The following is a 21,598-nucleotide window of genomic DNA, read 5'->3' as shown; positions in this document are numbered from 1 at the left end:
GAGAAAAGAGTAGGGGTTTTTTGGCAAAATAACACCCACTAACCCAAACCTTATCCGCCGCCGCTCGCACCCTCTCGCTCTGCCCGCTCCCTCTCCCTCTCCGGCGCCGCCACCGAGCGCCGCCGCCTCTGCCACCCCTCGCGCCGCCACCTCCGCCTCCCCCTTACGCCGTCCCCGTTGTCGGGCGCCGCCGCAATATCTCCCTCTATCGTTCGCCTCCCTCTTCTTGTGTTGTGGTGGTGCGGTGCGACTTGCGAGTGAGCTGCATATACCCTACGAATCGAATCGAATTCGAAGCCCGCCGCCGGCGATGGCCGTCGCTGGCCTGCTACTCCGACCTCCTCCGTGCGTCGCCATGTGCACTCCTTCCCCTTCCCCTTTCCCTTCCTCACAGAGGAGGAGGAGGAGGAGGCTCACGCTCGCTCAGCCCTACTGCACGCTCGGCCTATCCTTCGTCTCCGGCCGCCACCACCGCTTCCTCCTCCGCCGCCGCCGCCGTACGGGTACTCTCCCACAACCAACAGACGATTCATTGATTGATTTGATTGTTTGGATTCATTTAGTAGTAGTATCTAATTACCTTTTAGTTGTACTCCTTATTCTTTGTATTACTATCCGTCAAAAGTATTCATCATATCTTGGATGGAAATAGCAACTCTTGTCACAAGCTCTATACAGTGCACAAATTGGGCGGCATTCAACATTTTTTGTCCTTGTGCTGCTCAGGCTCAGCTGCTGCCCACCATAAGCTCGGGAAAATGCCTGGGATCACCTGGCTGCTCGCCACTTCTTCCTTCGTTTCCATAACTACCATTCCTAACCTCATCTACAAATTTTCTCTTGGGCTGGAATTAGACGTCAACACACTACCATCTTTGTATGAAAAACAGGAAAGCTAAAGACTAGGAAAGGAAGAGATCAGGATTTCTTATACCCATCTAATTTGTCTTCGCCGCTATAACTGCCCATCTACCTTCCTGCTTTATATAGCTGGATGAAGGATATTCCCTTTACTATATTTACTATGCCTGTATTCGTATCGTGCTGTTCCATAATTCTTTGCCAAATTAGGCATCTCACAGCCTTTGTGTTTCTTTGACTTCTTCAATGTAGAGAGCAAAAGAACAAGTCGTGGAACGGGTGTTTATGCTTCTTTATTTGGAGTTGGAGCTCCCGAAGCTCTGGTCATTGGAGTGGTTGCTCTGTTAGTCTTTGGTCCCAAAGGACTAGCAGAGGTAAACTCTTTCCCAACAAACCTGGACATCATATTTTTGCTGTTGTCCGGCTTCCTATTCTAGCTAATTCTTCACTAAACCCTCAGCATTAGCACCATATTCTAATCGCCTATAGTTTCTTAACCTGTTGCATGTACTGCCAGATCGTGGTAGGTTTTCTGCAAAGGTTTGAAAGCACACACTACATACAGAAAAGAAAAAGCCTTGCAGGAAATATTTTATGTTGTTGTTTTCTTCACTTTAAATATGTCATGTTGTTGTTCTGCTTTATTTTACTGTGAATGAAAATGAGCATGTACTTCCTGCCAACCTTTCTATCATTACGAACTGTTAGGTCTCACTTGCTTGCTTGTATGCAGGTAGCCAGGAATTTGGGGAAGACTTTGCGTGCTTTCCAGCCAACCATTAGAGAGCTACAGGTTGGTTTGTGACTTGTCTGATGTGATTCCTTGATACATATGTAACGTGTCTCTTTTTTCCGCATATAGGATGTTTCAAGGGAGTTCAGGAGCACTCTTGAACGAGAAATTGGACTTGATGAAGTTCCCCCATCAATGAACTACAGGCCCCCGACCATGAATAATAGTCAGCAACCTGCTATTGACCAAAGTTAGTTGATTTAACTGCTCCTAAAGTTATTCAGGGGGAAGTCATACCCAATTAGTTTAAAGCTTGAAGTCCACATTAGAAATTCATTCATGTCAGTAAAAAATCATAATTGCACCTTGATACATTTGCAGTGTTCTGACCGCTGGGTTGTTACTGGTTAGCTCCACTTATGTATTTACCATTTCCTTCCGTCCTAGACTCATATCCTGCTTGTCATTCAATGCTGTTAAAAACTAAGGTGGCATTCAAACAAGGGTCTTGACATTTTCCTAGCCTTGAGCAAGCACACATTTTTTTCCCTGTGATTTAAGCTTAAGACCGTGAATGTAATTCTCTTGTTTTTTTTGTTCCTTGAAACACAAAAGGCTCGGATGATAAGCCTGAGGCTGCACCTTACACCAGTGAAGAACTCATCAAAGTAACTGAAGAACAACTAGCTGCGTCTGCAGCTGCTGCTTGGAATACTCAAGAACCTCCTCCATCACAGCAAAAAGGTTTTGACATTTTCTTTGTGCCATTTCTTCAATTAGGTACACATGTTCAGTATTCATAAGATAAATTGTGCAGATTGTCTTATGTTGCATGACATTTTCCAACTGTGTAAAATTCTGGTTCGTCTTTGCCAAGTTATCAGGACTCTATGCTCCTGTAAGCATGTAGTAGTCCTAGAACAAAATGGAAGCAACACTGCCAGTGGCTTATGTGAGCATGTGTTGATTGCTGGGGCAGTTGTTAAAGGTCCTAGTGACTGCACTTGTTTTTGCACTGAATTTGTGTAAATCGTAAGCCTGCTTCAGGGGACACTCCCTTGTATCGTTTTTACTTACGTTGTATCTGAATTCTGAAAGTAATCGCTTACGAATTTCTGGTCAAGCTAATTAACTTGATTCTGCTGTGTCATATTTCAGAAGCAGCAGCTACTTCTGAAAGTAATGACGGTGCTATATCAAGAGGGAGTGATGGTGCTGGTGCTGCAATGAGTGAGCCCAATCGGAACATTTCTGAGAAGACGGAAACCGAGAGATGAAGCATAACGATGTAGAGTACTACTGTATTAAGACTGACGCAAGAACACGCTGTGGAGGTTGGAAAGAGCGGATTATGATTTTTAATTTGGTGAGCTGGGTATGCCTGGGTTTGGGTAGGGAGGAGTGATTTGAGGATCTGGTCAGCTGTGATGCATATGTGTAGTGTTGCTTTGCTGTGTAGTAGATCGACTGTAATAGAATGGACGGACAGACTGAAAGGTGATCGTCCCTCTCTTCCTCCGACCTCTTGTTTTGCTATGGATGATACTAGAGCGAGATTGTACGGTTCACGATGGATAGCAGCTGGGACCAATGCGTAATTATTTAATTAACTGGAAGTTCGGGGACTTTTTTAAAATATTTGCTGATGTGGCGCTCTAATTCTCCCGCATTCCCACGGTGTTCAGAGAATTTAATATTATTAATTTGTCATAGGAGTAGCTGTCTGTTTGTGCCCATGGGCTGTCACCACTCCCCTAGTACTATGTGTTTGATCAGTTGTCATCTGCATGTCACTTGATGAGCTTGATCTGTAAGGTGAAGAGGGATCAGTTGTCATCTGCAAGGCCATTGTCACTTGATGAGCTTGATCTGTAAGGTGAAGAGGATAGTAGAGAATATAAAAGGTGGCGGAAGGGGTGAGTGCTGGGAGATGCCACGTCGGATTGCTCTGGGTGGTAATTTTACAAAAAAAGTCCTTCAGGTTTCTATAATTATATATAGGCCATTAGGGACTGCTCTGTAAAATGAGAAGCATAGGGGCTTTTTCGCAAAATGGTGCCCACTAACCTAACTCCCCAGACCTTATCCACCACCGCCCGCACCGTCTCCCTATACTTGCTCCCTTTCCCTCTCCCTCTCCGACGCTGCCACCCCTCGTGTCGCCGCGTCCACCCCCCCCCCCCCACCACCACCGCCGCCGCCTCCCCATCGCACTGCCACCTCCTCCTCCCCATCGCACTCATCGTCGGCTGCCTCCGCCTCCCCCTTCCTCTCGTGCCGCCTCCACCTCCTCTGTCGTCGCGTCGCCATCTTCGGGCGCCTCCGCCTCTGCCTCCCTCCTCGCGCCACCTTCGCCTCCCACCTCCGCCTCCGCATCACATCGCCGCTGTCGGCCGCCTCCGATGGTCGACGTCTGGATCTGGCCTCCATGTGGTCGAGGCACGCGGACCTGACCGCCCGTGTCCCCTCCTTGCCTCACCCTCTCACTCTCCCTTTGATCGCCCTCGTCTGGATCCCACTTCGCCACTGCTCTCCCACTACACCATGACCCATTTTCACCAACTAACTTGTATTGGCAAAAAGGTAGACTACACAACATATAATGTGTAAGCAAATCTATGTAGCACTGCCAACACATTATGTGTCGGCGATTTCAATTTTTGTAGACAAATAATCTGTCGACGATTCATTGGCAACACATAATGACATAATGTGTAGGCGATGCAATTATTTTCACCGTTAGTGTCGGCAAAGGTGTACATAAGGTTTTTACTTCCCTTTGCGCGTGAAGGAATCGAAAAAAATTGAAGTATGTGGGAGGAATTGGGGTGCGGAACCAAAATAAAAAAAATTGAAGTGGAGCACCCAACCTTTTCTGCTCCTAAACCCTATCTCCTCCTCTCCTCTCCCAAATCCGTCGCCACCACCGTATCTCGTCGCATCCTCCGCCCCATTGCCACCCAGAGCCACCTCCTCTCGTGTCTCCCGCCTCCCGCATCCTGCCGCTGCCGCCTCTTCTCGCCACCCCCCAGCGCCTCCCTCCGCCACCTCCTCTCACCCCTCCTGCCTCTCGCCGCCACCACTCTTCTCACCTCCCAAGCGCCTCCCTCCGCCACATCCTAGTGCTACAGATCGAGGGACGGCTCAAGACGGCGAGCTTCGTGGTGGCACACATCGGCGCCGCGCACTGGGAGGAGCCACGTTAGCTTTTTACTACAGTAAAACAATACTCGGGTGGAAATTTTACGAAAAATCCCTTCAGTTTTCTGTAATTATATATAGGCCCTTACGAACAGTCTCTAGAGAACAAAAATCGCGGAGACTGCGATGTAAAAAGTGGAAAGATTAGGAATTTTTTTCGTAAAATGATGCCCACTAACCTAACTGCCCCAAGCACTAGCTGTCGCCGCCCCTTCTCCCTCTCGTCGCTCCCTCACCCCCCTCTCCCGCCGTCACCGCCACGCGCCGCCGCCTCCGTCAACGCCTTTCACTCGCGCCGCCGCGTCCACCACTGCCACCCGCATCCCCTCCTCCCTCTCGTCCCACCCACGCTCTCCCTCTCCCTCTCACGGCGCTACCGCCTCCCCCTCGTGCCGCAGCCGTCCCCGACCCTCCACCTCCGCCTCCCCTCGCGCCTGGGAACATGGATATTTTGGGAAGTCGGGATGCATTTGGAAGGGAGGGTAGGTGGAGGCTGGGAATGGATATAATGTCATGTGTGGCTTACAGGTGGGCCAAGGCTGTGAATGTAAATTTTTCTTATGCTAGAGCTATTTTGCATTTTTATTTAGGAAGAGTATATTTTAGCAAAGTTTATAGACTGATTTAAAAAATACAAAGGGCTAAAATGTTAAATCATCATGTCCCATCCAAAGCAACTCTGCAATGTAGAGTAGTACTACCTATATCCCAAAATAAGTACAGTCGTGGATATCCGTGTCCAACGTTTGACCGTCCGTCTTATTTAAAAAAATTGAGAAAATTTTTTTAAAAAAATAGTCACACATAATGTACTATTCATGTCTTATCATCTAATAACAATAAAAATACTAATCATAAAAAATTTTCAAATAAGACGAACGGTCAAACGATGGACATAAACAGTGCAAAACTCTACCTATTTTGGGACGAAGGGAGTATCTCTCTAAGGCCTTGTTTAGTTGGGGGAAGTTTTTTGGTTTGGTTTTCACATCGGATATACGGACATATATTTGAAGTATTAAACATAGTCTAATAATAAAAAAATTATAGATTCCGCCAGGAAACCGCGAGACACATTTATTAAGCCTAATTAATCCATCATTAGTAAATATTTACTGTAGCACCATATTATTAAATCATAGCATAATTAGGCTTAAAATATTCATCTCGTAATTTACACGTAATCTGTGTAATTGGTTTTTTCTTACATTTAATACTCCATGCATGTGTTCAAACATTCGATGTGACAGATAGTTAGGAAAGTCATAGAGTGGTATCTCTCTAAACAACAAGTGCTCTGGTCTCAATTCCTCATGCCATTAGGCAGCATTCATCACCGTCTCGAAACTCATGCTTACAGTTTCAGGCCTTCTATCGTCAAAGTTTGGGTTGATTAGGTTTGATTGTGTCAACAAGACCGTGTCCCACTCGGCCACGCCACCCACAGTTCATGTCAAGTTTTGATTTAAAAATATATTCCGATTTGAGACACGTAGGATTTGATTCATCGTTTTTTCCACGTTTAATTCTGATTGTGTTCTACTCGGCCCTCTACTCCACTCTTGTCTCTCTACCTAACCTTTGAAAATGTCGCGATATCCCTCCAGCATTGAGCGACCACCCCCTCTTTTTTTTACGCCATCGCGTTACTCGACCATTATACCGACCATGCTAGCTCTATATCTTGAATTAACTTTCTCGCTTTTTCTTTCCTTACTTTCTTTGGTTTTAATATACCCTTTCTGGTTTTAATATATGACCCTGCTATAAATAAATTTATAACAAAATAAATGACAATTACATGTTTTTTAAATAAGACAAAGGGTTGAATCTCTACTATTATAAAAATTAAAGATGTTTTTGTCGGTATTTTGGTACGTCATCCGTATTTGAGTCGGCTTTTTAAGTTCGTTCGCTTTTGAAAATATAGATCCATGTTTGAGTTGGATTTTAAGCTTATTTCTTTTGGAAGTATAAAAAGAGTCGTATAAGAGATCTTTTTGATAAAACTCGCATGCTAACTTGAGATGAAATACGGACTCCTAATTGCTGCTTATGATTTTTTGAAAATAAATATCCAAGTGAATTCCCATAGTAAATTTTACCCTAACTAAACCGTATAACAATAATAAAATTAAAATAGCATTTATCCGTTGCAACGCACGAGCACTTTTCTATTATATATAAAAAGTCAACAACGTCATATATTAGAAGGGATTATCTACTTAAAAAAACATATATTTTTTCAATCGTCACATATGCGCTTTCTATCTTGGTCGTCCGTGTATTTTGTTTTTGTTATTTCTTGGTACGTCGTTCAATTCTGCCTCGCTCAATTTTTACTGACGGTTTCACTTTTCACACTGCTCCCTCGCTCTGCTTTTATTGACAGCGCCCTCTTTCTCTTTCATCAACCTTTTACCCAGTACAACACACGGGTATTTTTCTAGTCTCTCTTAAAGGTTAAAACGATGGAGGATTTAATATACACTAGTTGAGAAATAGAGTACGAACCAAACTCAGTCCGAGAGACAACAATAAAGTGGACTTTCCGGATGATGAAATTGCCCTTCCACCTTCTGGGCTTTGTTGGGCCGCTATCAGAAAAGAGGGGAGATCGACACGGCAGAAGTAGCAATGCCCAAGAGGCGTCGCCGTCGCGGTCGCGGGGTTGCTCCTCCTCCCGATCCTTCTCCGGCGACAATCGACTACTACTGTTCTTTGAAGGAGATAGCCGCCAGCGGGGCTCCAGGTGAGCCGTCCGTCATCTCTCAATTTCACATGCCTTTAGGTAGGATATTGACAATGGAATTGGAAACCCTAAACTACACCGTGAATTGGAATATGATTACGGTTTTGTTGAGCCTTAGATCAAGCCGTGGTTTCGCTTTTTTAATTTGTTATATCTGGATGAATGATTGGTTTACGTGCTTTTTTTTCCTTGGTAATCCAGCTTGTTTACTTAGGCACTGTTTGGGGAGCTTGTCCCAGCTGCAACTTTTTCTAAAAGCTGCTTCTGCTAGAAGCTGCCTCAAACAGTCCACAGCTTCTGAGAATCTATAGTTATATATTCTGAAAAATGAACTAAGAAGCCAGAAGCTGGAGAAGCTGGGTTTCAGAGCTTTTCCAGATTCTTTGAAGCTGACTACCAAACAGTTGCTTCTCAGAATCTAAAGCTCCCTAAAACAGGCCCTTAATTTGCTCGACTTCTGTGAACGTTCACAGGTGCTGAGGACTTTGTGAGGAACCATGGTTTGCACTTGCTGCTTTTTGAGACGCCCTCTGGCTTCGCAATTTTCTCTCTTTGTGGGGCTGAAATCCACATACCAGATGCATTAGAAGTAGGAGTACTGTTGTGATCTTCCTTTCTTTTTGGTTCAACAATGTGCTCACTCTTGTCGTTATGATACCTGAGTCCTATGTATTATACTTGTATATCCAGAGTATTTGGGTGAAGTTTGCTTCTTTCAGGCCGGCAAGTACTGTGAGTGTCCCTTCTTTCCTTACCTTCTCATTATTATATTTATTTGCTTGTTGCCAAATCAATTAGTAGCAATATTGCATCATTTATGATTCATACATTCTTTTTCTTTTTTTTTTCTGTTTGTGTCGAGGGAGGAATGTAAACGCATTGTTGTTTACTAATAGAAGAAGTGTCAAAACACAGCCCCCTGGCACCGCAAATCTGCTTGTAAATCATGTAACATGTGCAAGATGCTGTTATGCCCAAAAATCAGTTTTGCTTACCTGCTAATTGCTAGTAGCATCAAACGATCAAGAAAGCACTGTATTAATATGTTCAATTTTTCAAATGCACCGCGCCACCTTAGCATATGAAACTTTTCTGAATTACGCCGCAAAGATGTGATAAACAAGGACTTGAATGAGGGTATCTTTGCATTCAATCTACCCACTGAACTGAGACTGATTGAGACACTGCATGATAGTAATTGGTTAATTATTTCTTTTTGCCTCTCAACATGCTCATCTTTGTTTATTCCTTTATCAGATTACTCTGATTGAGACATTGCACGATAGTAATTGGTTAATTATTTCTTTTTGCCTCTCAACATGCTCATCTTTGTTTATTCCTTTATCAGATTATCTGGCTGAAGGAATTTCAGAAATTCGATGACAATTCCAATGCCATTAATGTTGGTACCGGTGTTAACAAGCAGCTTACTGACATGATCATGCAGTGGCGTCGCCCTGGGCAGAAATTGGTTGTTGGAAAGCCGGAATACAAATCAACCATCGAAACATTCTTGGTGAGTATAAGCTCCTTGTGAAGAACAACAACTTTGAGCGCCATTATTTTTGCTGAGTACTACTTTTTTTCAGGGAATACCCTGCCTGCATGATGAAGTTGTGATGGAGGTAATGTGGGGCATGAAGCGTTTCATGAGCAATTTTGTGCCTGCTGAAGAATCCAATCTGCCTAAAGAGGACAGCCTCCCTATGAGTCAAGGACTGCTGATGTTTCTAAGTCGCTATGGCTTTGATGTCAAACCAGAGATGGTGAGTCGTTTACTGGTTGCCATTCTCTGCTTTATACTTCCTCCATCCCAAAATGTTTGATGCCGTTGACTTTTTAAAAAATGTTTGATCGTTCGTCTTATTAAAAAAATTAAATAATTATTAATTCTTTTCATATCATTTGATTTATTGTTAAATATACTTTTATGTATACATATAGTTTTACACATTTCACAAAAAAATTTGAATAAGACGAACGGTCAAACATGTTTAAAAAAATTAACGGCGTCAAACATTTAGAGAATGAGGGAGTAGCTCCCTGTCATTTAGTGTTACATATTTAACAATGGCTAGCTTGTGAGCACACTTGGAACCCTTCATTTTTCACAAGCTTTGGATGCAATGTTTTGCAGACAAAAATGCCTTTGCTTCTTTTTTTTTTTAAGTAATGAAGCAACCTATTTCTATCCAACAGGTCAACGAGGATATTGTTAGGGCTGCAGCTACCTTGTTTCATTGTGATATTATTGAGAAGAAATGTTGTAGGGCATTGCTTGATGTTGGTCACTACCTCAAGCGTGAGTCTGGCATCGACTATGAGAATTGGGACACTTTAAAACTCGCGACAGCTTTTAAAATCATATGCAGCCGTAAAATTGGTGATTCTGATGAGGTAAAGTCATACTCCCTCCGTCCCATAATAATATAAGAGATTTTGAGTATTTACTCGCGCTGTTTGACCACTCGTCTTATTCAAAAAAAATTTGGAATTATTATTTATTTTTTGGTGTCTTACTTTATTATCCAAATTACTTTAAGCATAACTTTTCATTTTTTATATTTGCACAATTTTTTTAATAAGACGAGTGGTCAAACAGTGCAAGCAAAAACTCAAAATCCCTTATATTATAGGACGGAGGGAGTATATATATACTGAGCATGTAAATGTAATATCGGCTGCTCTCTGTGTATTCATGTACATATGCCTCCACCCATGTTGGCTGTGCGTTGTGTCTCTTGCAGATGTTTTCAGACGACGTGCAATCAAAGTTGCCGGATGATGCAGATAAATACAAAGATCTTGTATATGCACGAGATTGCCTTAGACTCTATGAAAACCTCGTGGCTGCCTATAATGTCAGGGCTGTTAAAAAGGATGAATTGGCCTTGTTGGTTAAGAGAGCTAATGCAGATGAAGCCGAACAAGCGAGGTCTATCACTACAATAATTTAGATGGATGAACCTCTTGAAGGCTAAATAATTTTTAGTTTGACATCATCAGTTGGGATAAGTGTATATATGGTATGCATGTAACTTAATGCAGATTCTTTTCAGTGTTGAGGTTGTGATCTCGGTTGGCTTAAACATTGTGCATCTTTTGTAAAGCTAAGTCTCTGGTATCTGACAAGGTCCCTGCTATCCACAGCTTTGCGTCGTTCAGCTGTCAAAAAAAATGACGTGCTCACTGTGATTAACGTGCTCGGTGATGATTGTGGACGATCTTTTTACCGTCCTTAATTGAATTTTGCATGATATATGTGATGCTTAATGTGTTCGACACAATATATAAGAACGTAGCTGCCCACTCGATTAATATTCTCAAGATATTAATCGAGAATATTCTCAAGATTCTCAAGATATTCTCAAGATTAATATATATAGAAACCTTATTATTTAAATTAAAATATTTTATTTTTATCTAATTATTGTGGTATTTATATATCTTTTCGACTTCTACGATGAATCTGGACAGAAGATCAGTGTCCACTGTAATGCTTCTACAATAAATCTGGACAGAAGATCAGCGTCCACTGCAATGCGCTCTTGCCGTGTTTCATGTCCTCCGTCACAGTTCATAGGGGTAGTACATGTACATGGGAATAAGTACCAGATTCATTATACTAGAATGTATCACATCCATCCAAAATCTTTTATATTATAAGGCAGAGAAGGCAAACACTTTTATATTATGGGACGGAGAAAGCATGTTTTCCGTGTTTCATGTCCTCCGTCACAGTTCACAGGGGGTAGTACCTAGGAATAAGTACCAGATTCATTGTATTAGAATGTATCACATCCACCCAAAATCTCTTATATTATGGGACGGAGAAAGCATGTTCTAATACCGTTGAGAACACCACCCCAAGCATCTGGCAACACTACTGGCATGTGCCGCAAGCCTTAAGCTAAAGCTTGAGGCCACAAGCTAGGGGCCTAGATAGGCAAATTTTGCTACAGAACATCGCGTCTTCGTGGTTTTAGACACTGTGAGAAGTCACTTTTAGGGAAGACACTAACAAAAGTTGGATATTTACTGGTGGACACCGTAACCCATTAAAATAATAATTTTCGGTTGGAAAGGGGAGAGAAATCATGTAAAATATTAGAAATACCCCTAGACTCATATGTCAGCTCTCCATCTCTCTTCACTCTCTGTCCTCTCTTCCTCATTGCTTGGATGTAGAGCCGGTGCAGCGTCTGCTCCAACGGCGTCAAGACCAGCGCCACCACGGTGTTCACGGCGGAGTGCAAGGCGATGACGAGAACGAGAGGGACGACGGCGATTTCTTGCGCGGCGGAGGTCGGTGGATCCAACGGCATATATAGGTGTAAATGGCGGTGGGTGATGGGACGAGACAACAGTGCATGCGTCCTTGCTGGCGAGATACTCCCTCGCGTTGACTTTTTTTAAACATATTTGACCGTTCGTTTTATTAAAAAAATTTAAGTAATTATTAATTCTTTTCCTATCATTTGATTTATTATTAAATATTTTTAACACTTTAATGTATACATATAGTTTTACATATTTCACAAAAGTTTTTTAATAAGACGAACTGTTAAACCTATTTTAAAAAGTCAACGGTGTTAAACATTTATTAAACGAGGGAGTATATCTCGTGCTCGGCTAGCTTCTGACCAGAGAGCGAGCGGCAAGCGGCGGAGCATGATTTGAGCCGGGCCGTCAGGGAGCGGGTCCCGTCCCGTGAATACGGCCTGGTGCCTTACCTTCTTGCCGGGGAAGTGACAAGAGGAGAGCGAGAGGATTCGAGAGAAGAGAGAGAGAGATGGCGGCGATGGAGGAAGAAGACGACGAAAACAAGAGAGGGAGCTGACAAATGCGGGTCCGCATGAGGAACGGCCTGGCCGTCACCGGAGCGCCGGGGTGCCCTCGCCTCCTCTGCCGCCGCATGACACATCTGTATAATGTTTAGTCTACTGTTTCCATGTTCGTCTTAATTTCTCCCCGACGAGCGCGACGGCTTCGCCACCATGGTGGACGTGATCGCCGCGGCGCCGAGGCCGAGCTACCTGTTCGGTATGTTGGTGAAGACGGAGACCAGGCCGGTCGAGCTCAAGCTGCCTGAGCTCGGTCAAGAGCGACCTCATCAAGCTGGGGCTCTCGCTGTCGTTCTCGCCGGAGGCGGCCGACCTGCGTGGGATGTACGTACGAGGACGACGGCGACAGCGGCGGCTGGCCGACGTTCCTGACCAAGGTTGCCCAGATGGCGATCGTCAAGGTGAATGAGAAGGGGACCGAGGCGGGTGCGGCCACCTTGCGCCTGCGCGGCGGTGGCGGGTCACCGCCGGACATGGTCGAGTTCGTCGCTGATCACCCGTTCACATTCTTCATCATGGAGGAGCGGTCCGGGGTGATCGTCTTCGACGGACTCGTTCTCGATCCTACCAAGTGATCAGCATTAGTCTCGCATTTGGTGCTGTTCGAGTTGCTATCTGAATTACTTTATGATATGTTATTATGTCCTCTTGGTTTTCGGTATCATTTGTTTTTGAAAGTTTGGAGAGATTGAGTTGATATGTTATTATGTCCTCTTGGTTTTCGGTAATATTTGTTTTTGAAAGTTTGGAGGGATTGAGTACCTGGTAACACACTTGTGAGTAGTGATCAAGTGTTCCTTCTGCGAAACTAGCTAGTACAATCTTAACCTCATTTTTCAGGACATGGTCTGCAATAGGTTGTTTTGAAAGAACACGACGGGACATGATCCTACGTTTCTGTGGAACATGCCAAAGGCTGGCATGGATCAGGTGCGGACTGCCGAACTGCAGAAACATGTAAGATCTATTCGCTTGATCATAGGATTGCTCCGAATTTTTCCAAAACATAATTTCGGCAACCAAATCCTTAAAGAAAATTTGATAAAGCAGAATAAGTGAATAACTGTGACAAAATTGTCTCACATAAAAGAGTAATGATACCATAATTATCAGAAGCAGCTAGTACTTATCGTCATTTCAATAAACAAGCAAGTGCAACCAGCTAGTAGTATATAATCCCTCTATCTAATTTTGATAGTCATATTTCCAAATCAACCGTAGGGGACCGAGGTGGCCGCAGTCACCGTGCGCCTGCGTGGCGGTGGCGGGCCACCGCCGGACATGGTCGAGTTCGTCGCCGACCACCCGTTCACCTTCTTCATCATGGAGGAGCGGTCCGGGGTGATCGTCTTTGCGGGGCATGTCCTTGATCCCACGGTGTGATCGTCAAGTGACATTGTTTAGTGAAGAGATAGCTGCTTGTCTAGTTATATCTATAGTTACTGTTTAATTTGAGATGATTCTGGCTCAATTATTCTGCTGATCAATTTTTTCTCTTTAAGGATTTGGTTTAAACTTTATTTTTAATCAGAGTGGTCCTACTTTTGTTTTGGAAAATTTCGAAGTAATCCTGCTGAACATGCTCTCTGAAGTCTGAAGACTGATGGTGGTTCTACATGAATAACATTCAGTATCAATAACCTTGTAAGGCTGTCCTTCGAATGGTTTTCAGCATCAATGTTTTATATCGGCTAGGTTATGTCCATTGAAAGATTGCACAATATCTTGATATGTCACGATTCAGGAAACACAACATAGGCAGCAAAAACCATTTCCAATTGATTACTTAGAATGTACGAAAAAAAAACTAGAGTTGCATACAGGGCATTGCAGAAACAAAATAGCAGTCAAGTGAATACACAACAAATGGTTACACATATCAGCACAGCGATGCAACAGTTGATTACTATATATAAGCACAGCACAAGATAAAAATGGTAAACATAACCAAGTTTTTTTTGCTGTCATACAAGATAATGACTGCAAAATAATGAAGCCAAGCTACCACTGAAATGTGGTAGAACCAATACAACAAACTAAACATTGAGACACTGATTGTAGCCATCCAGACATCAAGTAGGCACAAGGCCGACATAATCATCATAACTTTCTATCCGAATTAAAACGGCGATTATTGCTAGAACGATCATGACTATGCTCAAAAGAAAACTGAATACTGCCTTGTACTTCCTGGACTTTCCCATGCTTCTTGTGACACAGATATCTTGCTCTTTGCACTCACCTTCAGAGGATGCCTTGCAGGATGCGTCCTCAACTTCTGGAGTGCAGAGTACTGATTTATCTTCGTTGGAGAGAATTTGAGTCGTATCATCAGCACTCTGTGCGTCTATGGTCTCGTTATCATATTTTGCCTCCTCAATCTTGCTGTCAGAAAGCTGAGACTGCATCTCTTCAGATGATTCCTCTAGTTCATTACTTTCCTCACTTGGTGATGATGAGCTGTTCAGCTTGGCAATGGATCGTTCCTCATTGCGAGCAGAGTCAAAGTCATATGAGCTCTGGAGTGATCTGAGAAGCTTCCTTGGCGTTGTGTATATCTTCACGTCATCAATGCTTATTGGCCTTTCAGAAGCCTAAAATGACAAATCGCATAGCAAGGTTAGTAAAACAATAAAACCAGAAGGTTATAAACTGAGGCACACAATGTAGCATTCTTTGAGAAACTTAAACAGTCAAATGCACTGATGTGTACCTGAGGGCTTGGTGTCTTGTCTCTTGATGTAGCACCATTGGGGCTAGCTGACACAAATCCACTGAATGAGTTTGTGCACTCAAAATTGGTATCAGTTACTTCACTGTCACAGACTTCATCCAAATCATCCTCAAGGTACTTCCCATCCGAGCAAAGTCTGAAGAACAGGCCATCCTTCAGAGAAACATCAACACCATCATTGCTCCACAATCTCCTGTTGGTGCGCCGGTTCTGATCGAAATTGCAAGAGGACTGCCCAATCGAGACCGGCGATTCAGTGATTGTGCTTTCACACATGATGGATGAATCCACAACATGTGATTCAGGTGATTGGAACTGAACTGGAGAGGCTGCCATGCCTTTGGCATTCCACAGGCTCCTGCATGGGCTCTTCTCTCTTCTCCTCTGGAAGTTGGAGCCGACCATCGGGCTCGTGCTCACCTCATGCCTCGATCCCTTCTGCGCAGCAATGCTCTTCGCCGTCTGCGATGCCTCAAACGCAGCGCCTCTTACAAATGGCATTCGGTCATTCTGGCATTGCTCCATGATATCAACCACCTTGCTAAGCTCAGAGGATATGCTCCTAGGATCAACAAACTTCATGAAGAAATTGATCATCTGGATCGCCGAAAGCCGCTTCTGGGAGCTGCTCTCTGCAGTGTCACCATCAAGAATCTGCAGAGCAGACCTCACAAGAGACCTCGCATAAGCCTCCGCAATCAGGCCATTGTGCTTCACCAGCGCCATTGCCAGGGCCATGTGAGCATTGGACTGCGTCGACTTGTCATGCATAGCTCCGGCAACCTTCAGGCAAACCTCGTTAACCGTCTCGCCGGCCGCGAACCTCCAATTGCTCGATTCAACAAGCGCCTTCAGGCACAGCGCCGCGCCAGACGCTGCGCCGTCCTGGTTCCCCATCAGCGCGCCGCAGAGCGGCTTGCAGAGGGATGCGATGATGCCGGCCTTCTCCTCGTCGGGCGTCGAGGGGTCGATGCCGTAGCGGGCGATGGCCGGCACCACCTTGGAGCACGCCTGGTGCAGCGGGAACGAGCCGCCGCTGGAGGAGAGCGTGCACATGATGGTGGACATGATGTTGCCGACCTGCGGCACGATGTTCCGGCCGTGGACCCTGGCGAGGACCTCGTAGAGCGAGATGGTGAACTCGCCGGAGGGCAGCCCCGGCGCCGCCTTGTTGTCGGAGACCTCGGCGAGGAAATGCGGGATGGACTTGGAGTCCAGGTGCTTGGCGTACGACTTGAGCGCCTTCATGGCGTTGCGGCGGCTGTCGGCGTCCTTGTCGAGGTTGTCCAGCTCCTGACGGAGCAGCGGGCTCAGGCTGCGCCCCATCGCTCGCCGCCGCGAACCAAGAACGGCAGCGTCCTTATCTCCTCTAGATCAAACACCCTGCTCCTGCAAGCCAAAAGAGAAAAAAAAAAAGAAATCATCTTTTAGAAGGGGAAAAGAAGGGCGAATCTTTAAGCATCAAGAATCACTAGTAAAACAAGATTAATCTTTGGAGGTCGCATCAGATTTGAGCTATATGAAATGGAGATTTCACTCCTCCAAACCATGCGAGCGCAACTATCAAAAAATTTTCGGATGGGACGAACTAAATTTCAATCACTGATGAAGGTCTGAAGCGGCAAGAACAGAACGGGAACCAAGAACAGAGGACAAAATCAACCCAACACGGAATCACTTCCTACCTCTGTTCATCCGCAAGATCTGACATGCTAAGAACAACCCGAAAGAAATCAGCATGGCTCTGCCGCATTGAACACAAGCAAACTACTAACCTGGAATCAAGAACAGCGAAAGCCCTCGCAAAATCACAATCTCCACCGAATCAAGCCCCTCTCTCTCTCTCTCTCTCCCTCCCTCTCCTCCTCTCACTCTCTTCTCTCTCTCATATAAGGATTTGAACGCGAAGTTTGAATCAGCAGCAGCTCATTCTCATCTCATTTCACACATGAGAGAATCTGAATCAGATCCGGGGCGAGGAGGCTAAAATGGGGAAGGGTTTTACGGCTGGTCTGCTTGGGTTCCCCGAAGCGGAAAAAACGGGCAAAAACTTTTCTCACCCGCACCCTTCCAGACGCAGCGGGAGACGCGTACCCTGGGGCCCACCTGTCAGCGAGGGGGTAGGTGTGTGTGAGGTGGGTGAGGTTAGAATGGGGAGGCGCGTCTCTGGACGGAAGTGGCGGAGCGGCCGCGGAGTTTGAAATTTGGGTGCGTGGAAATTACGAGGGTGCCCCTGCAGTTGGGCTTTGTGGGTTTACTGGTGTGGCGGGCCGAGCTGGGTTTTTGGGTCGAGCGTTGATGGGCCAGGCTTCAGGGCAGGTCTTTTAGCCCAAGCACAAATTCAAGTCCAATGAGGTGTGGACTTGGGCCTGAAGCATGTAATTGCCCTCTGTTTTTTGTGATGGCTAGCTAACTTCCTTCTTGTTTGGAACATAAGATTTAGGCGTGTTTAGTTCCCCCAAAAATTTTTCCTAATTAAAAACATCGTATCGAATCTTTTGATATATGTATGAAGCATTAAATATAGATTAAGAAAAACTAAATGCACAGTTAGGGTGGAAATCGCGAGACGAATCTTTTGAGCCTAATTGATATTCGTCTCGCGGTTTCCAGGCAAGTTATAAAATTAGTTTTTTTCATTCGTGTCCGAAAATCCCTACCGACATCTGGTCAAGCATCCGATGTGATACCCAAAAATTTTCTTTCGCGAACTAAACAAGCTCTTAATGAAAAAGAAGTTTTGTAGTTTAACCATATGTGCGATTTGAGCTTCTCCATACATACCCAAAAAAGGTACCTATGTTGCTGACCATTAATGACTAGTTCGAAGACCTAGAGTAGGAGCACATGTCCCGAAGGAGAAGGGGAAAAAGTTAATTTTGACTCCCTCAACTGTCACCTTAATTTGATTCGCATAGCCCCCCCCCCCCACAACTATTAAAACCAGCTTAAATTACCTCCTTGAGCAGTTTTGTCCTATATGGCATCTACTTAGAGATTGACCCGGTCTTCATATGATATGGCTCTAATGTGGCATTGCATTCGTCATCTAAAAATAAATAAATAATGTAGTGGGAACCCACTGTTAGTGACATCGCTGTTGATCCTGTCAAGCACACAGCGGTGCCAAGCCAGAGAGGAGCTCGACGAGGAGCACGGGGTCCCTCGATGCTCAAGCTCATCCTCCACTACTATTAAAGGCTCCTCCACATGCCACCGCCCTCGCTGTCATGCCGCAGGCACAACAACATCTGGCAACATCGAGAGACTCCTCGTAGAGGAAGCACGGAGTGGTGAATATCAGTTGCCATGGAAGAGGCTCCTCTCTCGTCGATGGGCCAAATGGACTCTTCTTGTTGGCCTCTACAACCAGATGCGGCATCTTCGCCGCCTTACGTGAGGCTAGGACATTTGCCGAGGAGGGGGGATCGACGGTTGTGTAACTTGAGCTCGAGCTTCTCTTCGCCGGAGCTCACGAAGAGGAGCAAGGTGGCGGCGGTAGAACCAGCTCACGTCTGGGGTCAGATTCACGTGATCCCTTGGCTAGGTGGCCCCTAGTCCCGCGTGCGAAGGAGGACATCGTGCTGAAGACGAGGGTGGAGCATATGCATGCTGCCATCTTCACCAAGCCAGTATCACCGCATCGTTGGTCTTTGCGGCTTTCTCTCCATGCCACAGTCGTTGGCCCCTTCATTCAGCGCCCTTCTTAGCATCGAAGAGAGGGAGGGAGTAGAGGAGACAGAGGAGAAGGGATGAAGAAGAGAGAGGGCATTGACATGTGGGTCCCATGCTAGCCTATTTATTTTTTTAATATAAAACCAACTGACAGGTGGGTCTCGTTGGATTTTTAATTTTTCTGCTTTTCTTTTAGTGTCATGTAGACGTCACATTAGTTGAAACCATGTAGACGCCACATCAGCTGACCACCCTCAGAAACCGTCAAGGGAGTTATTTTGACTGGTTTTAATATGTGAGGGAGGCGATAAACACAAATTTTATGTTGAGGGATACAAATCAAATTGACCTATATTTGAGGGAATCAAACTGGACTTTTTCCTGTCAAGAAAGATTTGTTACTTTCCTTATGGTTTTCGAACATTTTCAAGAAATATTTCACAATTTTTTTTGGTAATATAATATTAGTAGATGCTATTCGAACCCTTCCTTTTATTAAGATTATAATTCTTATTCTTATTATTATATAATTATTATTTTATTTTCATGTATATGCGTCAGACATAATCAATGATCTATATTATGATATAGTCTACCACTAGTATTTATATTATGATCTATAATATGATAGCTCATGAAACTTCTTTTTTGAAATTCTATTTGTAAGCTGTTAATAAAAAAATACATATTTGATCCATTTTTAAGTATTTTAAGCTAGCACTACGAGCCATTCTGGTTTTTAAGATAACACTTAATTAATTAATTAATTGTGCGGGGATACGTTCCCAACCGCTACTTCCCAACACATTTCCAATCACCACGGTCTCAGAGCGGGTACAATAGCAGGCTATAAGCTAGCTATAAATATATTTTAAAGAGATAAAGGAAGAGAGAGAAGAGCAGCGGGCTACAGATCTGTAGCCAGCTGCAGCACGGACTCTAAGATGTAATGTGTGTATGACATATGGGATCAGCTATTAATAGTTTAGTAAGCAACTATGTATGAATTGGCTATTATATTGACTATAGATGATTTGGAGTTAGTAATGGGCTATACTATTAAACTTGCTCTCATCAGCTCACGAACAGGTGAAAGAAACAAAAGAAAGCATCATCATCACCGGCAGCTTTGGGAAGCCAAAGCCACCATTCGAGACTACTACAGCTGCACATCGATCCATTCAACACGAAGCAACTTGACCAAGCATGGAAATTCTTACTATTCAAAATATAAGAAATTTTTATTAGATGTAACGTATTATAGTACTATAGATCTAAATAGAAAATATATCCATATTCGTAATATTAGGATATATTTTATCCAATCAAAATTTTTTATATTTCAGGAAAAAGGAGTACCTGCCGGTATCACCAAACCGGCAAAGGATAAAAACAGCACAGGCCCAGCAGCCAAGCATCAGGAGGGAAACGCGGCAGTAGCCAGACAGTAGGGGCGTGGTCACATGGATGTCTGGAACTCAAAAATGTCATACTAGGAGGTTCATGTCATTTGTAGAGTGTGTGCCTCGTACATCGGGGCTCTACGGACTACGGTTCCGTCGAAAATACATTGAGTAGGCTTATTTAGAACGTGAAAATTTCCTTGTAGTACCCTTGTTAGGATGTAAATGTTGGAATTCCTTATATCTCTATATCTATATATTATTATAAAAAAGTTGAAGATAAAAATCAAATATGTTTTCACCCTAACCTTAGTACGTGGGCTGGTGGGCGTCATCGTTACATCAGCCAAAGTCTGTTTCGCCCGATTGTGTCAGCAGTTGCGCACGTGCGGCAATTTTGTTCGAGACGCGTGCGCCGTTTAGCCGCAGATAGCGTCCGAGTCTATTTTAGCCATGAGATTAGTACGTCATTCAACTCCGAATCCTTTGGCTCGCCTTCGCGACAATGACCTATTGTAAAATAAATTTGTTTAAAAAGAACCAAAATATGAATATTTTTCTTATAAATAGGTCGTTGGCATCAAAGAGGTTTACGCTAAGAGCTTACTTGTAAGAAAAAAAATTTACATTTTAACCCTTTTTTAAAAAATATGTTACAAATAGGTTCTTGCCAACAACCCCCTTCCCATGAGTGACTTAATTATCATAGGGGACAAGAGTGTTAGCGCCAGTGTCTATGTGACCCTAGCACCGAGAAAAATAGTCTATTCATAAAATAAGTTTTTCTAAAGAACTATTTAAAAAATGTTTTTTAGAAACCTAAAATGCAAAAAAAAAATCTAGGTCAAATAGAGATAGCAGTGGCACTGTCTTGCTCATGTATTGACCGTTCTGTTTGGAGTTGAAGAGTTAAACAAGATTAAAACAAAATTACAGGTTGATACAAAAGTTATGCAAACTCGTTATATTTGGAGCATGTACTATAACGGAGCAGCGGATTAGCATATAATTAATTAAATTTTAGCTAAAAGTTTTTAAAATAAATTAATATGATTTTAATGCAACTTTTCTATAGAGTTTTTTTATTAAAAAAAGAACTCTGTTTACTAATTTGAGTTGCGTGTATGTGAAAAACGAGGATGTGGAAGTTAGAGAAGGGGAGAAAAGAACACAACCTAGGCCGTGTTTAGTTCCACGCTAAAATTGGAACATTGTGACGGAAAAGTTGAAAGTTTGTGCGTGTAGGAAAGTTCGATGTAACGGAAAAGTTAGAAGTTTAAAGAAAAAAAGTTGGAATCTAAATAGGGCCCTAATACATAATACTAAAATCAACGTGACTCTTCATCAGGTGACAGTTCTATTATCACTTGTAATACTAAAATCCACATGACTCTT

General features: G+C 43.7%; 2 protein-coding genes across 3 annotated transcripts; one reads left to right on the top strand and one right to left on the bottom strand.

Moving 5' to 3' along the window:
• On the top strand, positions 1-3,251 carry LOC4350785 (sec-independent protein translocase protein TATB, chloroplastic-like). 2 transcript variants are annotated; one of them, XM_026021230.2, is made up of 6 exons: positions 1-497; positions 1,114-1,235; positions 1,595-1,654; positions 1,724-1,844; positions 2,210-2,338; positions 2,753-3,232. In XM_026021230.2, the coding sequence occupies exons 1-6, from the start codon at positions 311-313 to the stop codon at positions 2,869-2,871; spliced, it is 738 nt and encodes a 245-aa protein (XP_025877015.1). In that variant the 5' UTR covers positions 1-310; the 3' UTR covers positions 2,872-3,232. The 2 variants fall into 2 exon arrangements, with proteins under 2 accessions (XP_025877015.1, NP_001410353.1); NM_001423424.1 differs by having other exon boundaries at positions 74-503; positions 2,753-3,251.
• An 11,024-nt stretch (positions 3,252-14,275) lies between these two features.
• LOC4350784 (protein SINE1) lies at positions 14,276-17,096 on the bottom strand. The gene is made up of 3 exons (XM_015762069.3): positions 16,901-17,096; positions 15,105-16,514; positions 14,276-14,985 (listed from the first exon to the last, which is right to left on the bottom strand). Exons 2-3 carry the CDS (start codon positions 16,449-16,451, stop codon positions 14,464-14,466), a joined length of 1,869 nt encoding a protein of 622 aa, XP_015617555.1. The 5' UTR covers positions 16,452-16,514; positions 16,901-17,096; the 3' UTR covers positions 14,276-14,463.
• Between the last annotated feature and the right edge of the window lie 4,502 nt (positions 17,097-21,598).

Source organism: Oryza sativa, chromosome 11 (assembly GCF_034140825.1).
Source record: "Oryza sativa Japonica Group chromosome 11, ASM3414082v1".
NCBI classification, from domain to species: Eukaryota; Viridiplantae; Streptophyta; class Magnoliopsida; order Poales; family Poaceae; genus Oryza; species Oryza sativa.
Note: the sequence above shows the minus strand (reverse complement) of the source record. Positions and strands in the feature narration are given on the sequence as shown.